The 7,168-nt window shown below is 36.6% G+C and overlaps 1 protein-coding gene across 1 annotated transcript in view; it reads left to right on the forward strand.

Annotated features, from left to right (window-relative positions):
* The window catches only part of WDFY3 (WD repeat and FYVE domain containing 3), a 341,413-nt gene that overhangs the window by 142,893 nt on the left and 191,352 nt on the right, over nt 1-7,168 (forward strand). The window contains exons 16-18 of the mRNA XM_042782046.1: nt 3,266-3,497; nt 4,922-5,022; nt 5,168-5,386. Of these exons, the coding sequence (XP_042637980.1) occupies nt 3,266-3,497; nt 4,922-5,022; nt 5,168-5,386 (552 nt within the window). The remainder of the gene's footprint in view (nt 1-3,265; nt 3,498-4,921; nt 5,023-5,167; nt 5,387-7,168) is intronic.

A 7,168-nucleotide genomic window follows, 5' to 3' on the forward strand; every position in this document is an offset into this window, starting at 1 on the left:
GAACCACTGAGACTATGGCCCCTAGCTGCCCTTCAGGTCTGAAATTGAACCCATACCTGTAGTTTCCAGCCAAACAAAATACAGGCATATGAATTGAACATTTACCTCCAATAGATACACTCCTTGGAGAGAATAATCATGGGAGAAAGAAGGGCTGCTTATGCACAGGGAGACAGCTCAGTTGGCAGGAGTGTATGGAGGGATGGACATGGGGAAGAGGTAACCATGGGGAGGAAGTGGGAGGGGAGCTGTTGCATTGTGGTAAACTGTGGTCAATGACATGAGACAAAGCGTATGTGATCTGCTGTATGGAAGGTGAATTTGCTCTGTAAATCTTCACTCAAATCACAATTAAAAAAAAGTGGAAAAAAAAAAAAGAATGAACTAGAGGTAAGAAAGACATAGCCTAATTAAGATGCCATTAGAAGAAAATAGTTGATAGCAGATATATACCACTGAATGATGTTGCTCAGAAACATGTGTTACAGATTCAGAGAAGAGACATCTTTATATAAGGAAAGCTGTAAAAATTTTAACTGTACAAGTAAGAGAGAACAGGAGAGAGCAATTCAGGAAGCCAAGGGAGAAGAGAAAGGTCGGCATTGTCCACTGCTGCTGAAAGTTAAATTAAGTTAAAAGTTGAGGTGTATGCATTAGATTCCATAGTTAAGATAATTCTAGTGTCCTTTCCAAGAGTAATCACTTAAACAGGAAGAAATTTGACTGTTAAAGAAAAGAAGTAAAAGAAATTGTTGTTTTTGTTACTTTAAGTAAGAGAAACACAATTTGGTTGATTGACACAGGAAGGGGTCAGTGGGAGGGAATAAGTGATATTGTAAAGATTCAGAGGATATGAGAATAATGAGCAGAATAACTGTTGACTTATAAAGGGGAATACCTCTTTCTCAGAGGATCTGTAATTTGTTTACCCATTTTTGCCTGGTCTAAAGAGTGCTTGTTTGGATTATTAACAAGCTGTGGGCTTGCATTATCACTGGTGTAGGAGAACAGAGAGGTAGGAAATTAAAAATACCAATAAAGTAGTTGAACTGATATACCAAGGAGTATATGCAGGTTAGGGAAAGAAATCAAGATAGCCAGCTAGTGATAAACTAGAACAGAAGGGATAGATCACTGATTTGAGGAACAATGGCTAAGACAAAAAGCAAAAAGTAAGGGTGGGATAATGGAGGAGTGGAACAAGTGAAGGCAATGACTGTGTCCAGATTGTGGTTCTGGAGTATATTCCTGGAATGAAGTAGAGGTGAAGCTCACTGGAAGAAAGGAGATTCTAGTTTGTTCATGTGGACATTGACATTCCTCTGTAGAACGTAAGAATTAGTATGGAGAAGATGACTGAGAATAAAGTGCTAATGTTTTTAAATTAACATATCATAGTACACTGCTGATGAGGACCTTCAAAGGAGGGAACATATTTGCATTAGACTGGTAGAATGATGTTCTGGGAAGTCAGCAGAATGCAGACAGTGCCCACCAGTCTGGCTTGGACCATGGCAGAAGCAATGGGGATATCAGTGTCCCCGTGAACAACCTAGGAGCTCTGGTAGCACACTGCCTAAGGCACTTGACTGCTAACCAGAAGTCTGTTGGTTCAAACCCACCAGCCACTCCTCGGAAGGTAGGTTGGGCAATCTACTTCCCTAGTGTTACTACCTCTGCAACCCAAGGAGGGGTTGCTATGAGTCAGAGCCAACTGGACGGCACATAACAACAGCAACAAGAACAACCTGTTTAACTCATTCTACTTGAGAGCTGTGGGAAAGAGCATTCTCAGTAGAGAAACCTATTACTAAATTTCTTCCCAATGATAATCCCGTGGAATTGTTGGTTTGTAACTTTGCAGTTTGTTTTGTACCATTGCTAGCCTTAGTAATAAGACATTTTTCTGATGAATTGAGGTGACCATTACTAGTGAAGCAGTAAAGTAAGAGTAATATCTAGAACTGTAGAATGGCGGTTCTGACAGGAAATAAGGAGAATTCAACTTCATTAATTTTCTGGGTGAGAATTCTGAAGTCAGAATGATTAACTTTCAACTATTATTAAAATATGCAGTCTTATTTTTTCCTCTGTAAATTATTATCATCAGTGATTAGTGAGTACTGTGTTAAGAAAACTTTAAGTTCTTTTCTGTCCCTTCCCAGTTTTATTGAAAAGCAGAGAGTTTTGCACTTTCTCATATCAGTCCCCCCAGGGCTTTTTGTTGTTGTTGTTTATATTTAACACACCTCCTTAAAACTGAGTTATAATTTTCTTTGCAAGGGGTAGAAACAAAAATAACTCCTTTGTCCAAGGAAATATTGAATTATTTTTATAGTTGGCTGAATTATCAATAGTTATATCCATTCATGTAGCTTATCATAACAGGAAATATTTTAGAATTTAAAACTTCATAAATTCTGTTTTATCTATTGTGTTCATAATATATTCCTGGAAAAATAGGATAATTTGTTTTAAACTTGTGTTTTCATTCTTGATATTACTACCAACTGTATGTTTATAAGAATCTAAATTTAGTTACTGTTGTGATGACATACTTAATTAAGCCTTTATTCTTCCCCAGGAAAGAATATAATATGAAGGCGAAAGTTTCTACTTTTGTTTTTTCCTAGTATTTTAAACAAGAATGGTGACCTATTTCTTCCCATTTTAATGTTTCCAGAATACTGTGCTTTCTTCTCAAAGACAAATAATTAAAAATAGTTTTATAAATTAAAAGTATAATCTGGTTTATAAACATCGTTAGCTGAAATTTGCAGTTAAATTACATTGTGACAGTGGCTCAGAGGGTAATTATTGATAATTTTTATTCTTAGTAGCATAGTACCTAAGGCACTTGACTGCTAACCAGAAGGCTGGTGCTTCAAACCCACCAGCCACTCCTCTGAAGGAAGGTTGGGTTATCTACTTCCATAGTGATACTGCCTTGGAAACCCTGGGAGGGGTTGCTATGAGTCAGGTCTGACTTGAGGGCACATAACAGCAACAACAACACTTTCCAACATTTCTGCAATATGTATATTGCTTCAGTAATCGGGTGAAAAAGGAAATATGTAGATTTCAAAATGAACATAAAATATATTAAAACTACATACATGATGGCTTTGATATTTAAATGTAAAAAAAAGAAAATGATGAAGTATTAAAATGAAAGAGTGCTATTTAAAAATGTATCAACCTTGTAAAGTCAGTACTGAAAAAATCTACATGATATTTTTCCCAAGACATTTTCTTTGGCTTTCAGGTAGTATGATCACATCTATGGAAGGTCTGGGTTCTGATAATGTTTTCAGCTTACATGAAGATAACCATTACCGCATAAGCAAGAGCCTGGTAAAATCTCCTGAAGGAAGTACTGTTCCTTTGACCAGGGTAAAATGTCTGGTCTCCATGACAACCCCACATGACATCAGACTTCATGGGTCATCAGTTACTCCTGCTTTTGTTGAATTTGACACATCCCTTGAAGGGTTTGGGTAAGGAGTTTGCAATGTAGTTCAGCCTGGTTGCATTATTTTATGCCTCATAGTTACCTTTGAAAATAGGTCTTTGGTTTTTAAATCTACTTGATTTACTATGTGTTATGGTATATATTCCACTCTCCTGCACTACATGGTTTCAAAAGATGCAGTCTTATGAGCATATTATTTTAAGATTTCTAGATTTAATTATTTTTAATTATTAATCATAGTAAGTATATTGACATAATACCAAACCAAACCCACTGCTATCAAGGTTAATGCTAACTCATAGCGACAGGAATCAGCAAACTGCTGTCCACAGGCCAAATCTTGCCCACTGCCTATTTTGGTAAGTGAAGTTTTATGAGAACACAGCCTTACTCATTCAGGTATATGCTGTCTGTGGCTATGAGCCTACACTGGCATAGTTGAGTAGTCATGACAGGGACTGTCTAGTCTGCAAAGCAGTACATAAAATATTTACCATTTGACCCTTAACAGAAAGAGTTTGCCAACTCCTAAAATCCAGATACCAAGCTCACTGCCATCAAGTCAATTCTGACTCATAGCGGCCCCCTTTGGGTTTCTGAGGCAGTAAATTTTTATGGAAGTAGCTTGCCTAGTCTTGCTTCTGTGGAGTAGCTGGTGGATTTGAACCGGCAACCTTCTGCTTAGTGAGATGCTTTAGGCGCTATGATAACAGAGATACAGATAATATATGAATTAAAATTAGATCAAAAGCTCTTTGGTTTGGTATTATTAATTATCTTGTTTCTCAAATCACCTAGCATAATATATTCTTACACATGATAAACATTTAGTGTCTATCACTACAAATGAGTAAATTAATTATTTCAAGTGGCAGAAAAGGGATCAGTGGAAGAAGCAGTAATAGAGAATCCATAGTGAATTTAAAGGAGTTTGTGATGTCTGTCAACCTCAAAAATAAACACAAATGCTAATAGAACAGATTGATGTCTATATTATGGTTAGTGGGTTTGTGTATGTTGATCTATAACTTTAAATTATATTTTAAAACACTATTATATGGATCATTATCAAACAATGGATTAATGAGTATTATTTGCAAGGAAGCATCACTAATCATAACAGTGATGACAAGTGGAAGGAAACGATACTTAAACTTACAATGCTTAAGTTTGTGCATTTTATTATATGTAAATTTCTCCTTAATATTTTTTAAAAAGTTAGTTTAAAATACTGTACCATTGGAGATTTTTTAAATTTATCTTCTAGTACCCTCACATAATTAAAACAAAGAAAGGGAGGGTTTTGCTAAGCATCCCGAATTATTCTAATATTTCATCCCTAGTTATCATTACATAATGGCAGTTTATTTCACTGTGATAAATACATAAATAGTGATGAGAGAAGAAAAATATTTATCTTTAATATATATGTTGTCTTTTCTTTAATAGCTGCCTGTTTCTGCCCAGTTTGGCCCCTCATAATGCCCCTATAAATAATGCTGTTACAACAGGTCTTACTGATGGAGCTGTGGTCAGCGGCATTGGTTCTGGTAAGTAATACTTTCTGTTTGCTTACGAGATTTTTTTTTAAGTAGACTCTCTTATTTAGAGCTTATATGCTTTTATTGCCTTTTTTTAAATGTAAGTATGTGTGATGGTAACTCTTTGATTGCTCCTTTTCTGTTTTTAATTTAGGTGAAAGATTCTTCCCTCCTCCCTCTGGCTTAAGCTGTTCTAGTTGGTTTTGTATTGAACGTTTTAGTTCTCCTCCAAATAACCACCCTGTCAGACTCCTCACTGTTGTACGCCGAGCAAATTCTTCTGAGCAGCATTATGTATGTCTTGCCATAGTTCTGTCAGCAAAAGACCGGTCTCTGATTGTTTCTACTAAAGAGGAACTACTCCAAAACTATGGTTAGTATTTGTCTTTGTCTTTTTTATTTTTTTGTTTTTATAAGAATTAAAACTCTGCATTCCTTTTAAGGTCCAGTTGGTAATTCTTTTCCAGCTTACATTGTTATAGCATAGAACAGGTTATATGAAATCTTAAATATTGTTTGCTAGTTAATTTGAAGCCATTTGCAAAAGAGACTTATACAGAATCCAGGGGAAGAAGTGTTTAACATAAGGATTCACCTCTGCTTGCCTAAAAATCAGAGGTTTTGCTAGGAAAGCAGCTTGCATGTTTGGTATAGTTTGATAAGGGTTTTTATTGGCTTTGGATTCTGCTTACCTAATAAATAAATATTCATGATATTTATATATATATATATATATACACACACACTGCGCTATACTAGACACAATAATATTTTCTTCTGTTTTTAAAAATTTTATTTTCTTGTTGTTGAGAATATACACAGCAGAACATAAACCAGTTCAACATTTTCCACACATATCATTTAGTGGCATTGATTACATTCTCTGGGTTGTGCAACCATTCTAACCCTCCTTTTCTGAGTTGTTCCTGCCGCATTAATAGAAATTCACTGTCTCCTAAAGTCCTTTTCTGATCTTTCCAGTTGTTGTCGTCATCAATTTCATCCCATATACCATATTTTTGTGCAGAGAAGCCATGTGTTATATTTTCTGCCAACTTTACCCATTTCCCCAGGTATTTTGTAAGCAAGTTTGTTTATTTTATTTTTTTCACAGTAGCATATATAAAAATACAGTATTATGTGCTTAGGAAGATATCTTCAGGGGAAGGGCACAGATGGCAAAAAATGTTTAATGTGCATGTTATTACCTTAAAAATAAGGTAGGTAGATCTTAAAAAGGAATAATGCTTATTAAGGCAGACAGTTCTTACTAGTTAAGTGTTCTGGTTACCTAGTGCCGCTCTGACAGGAAACATACCACAAATGGGATGGCCTTAACAAACAGGAGTTTATTCTTACAATTTGGAGGCTTTAAGTCCAAGTTAAAAGTGCCAGGCTCCAGGGGCTGGGTGAAAGCCCCTCACCCTTGGGGTCCAGCTCTGCCTCCTGCTCCCGGCCCACTGGAGCTAGAGGCATTTCTTCACTCAGACAGCTGTTGGCTCTTGAGGCTGAGAAGCCCCAAGGTTGAGAAGGAAAAAGGCACAGTCCCGATGTTACCAGTCCACACGGCAGGCCATTAACTTAAGTCCACTGTAAGTCCCAAGGTTGGCAGACCATAGCAGGCTGCTGAGAAATGACACGGCTGCATGCAGGGTCCAAGCATGCCAAAGGCTAGAGACCATTCCTAAAGGCTTCTCCTTATATATAGGAAGCAGACCACATACCCAAAGGCAGCTACCCAGCTGCTTGTGGTAGATCCCACCATGGAGTTGACTGCCAGTCTCCTCATAGGGATTAACTACCACCAGCTGCCCAGCCACTCAACCAGACCTAGCCAAGTTGACACACAAACATAACCACCACATTAAGCTAAACTATTGTTTTGTTTTAAGACTTTCTGGGATATTTTTGATTTAAGGTGTCATATAATGATACTTCAATAATAAGCAACTTTTATCTGTTTCTTACCTTCACAACTTGCTACCACTGCATACTCCTGATTTCCTTTTATTTATTTATTTATTTTTATTATTAGCATTTGGGTGAAGATTTACAGAGTAAATTCACTTTACATACAGCAGTTCACATATACTTTGTCTCATGTCATTGACCAAAATTTACAATGCAGCAGCTCCCCTCCCACTTCCTCCCCATA

Source organism: Orycteropus afer, unplaced genomic scaffold (genome assembly GCF_000298275.1).
Source record: "Orycteropus afer afer isolate SDZICR_OR568_19922 unplaced genomic scaffold, OryAfe1.0 scaffold00227, whole genome shotgun sequence".
NCBI classification, from domain to species: domain Eukaryota; kingdom Metazoa; phylum Chordata; class Mammalia; order Tubulidentata; family Orycteropodidae; genus Orycteropus; species Orycteropus afer.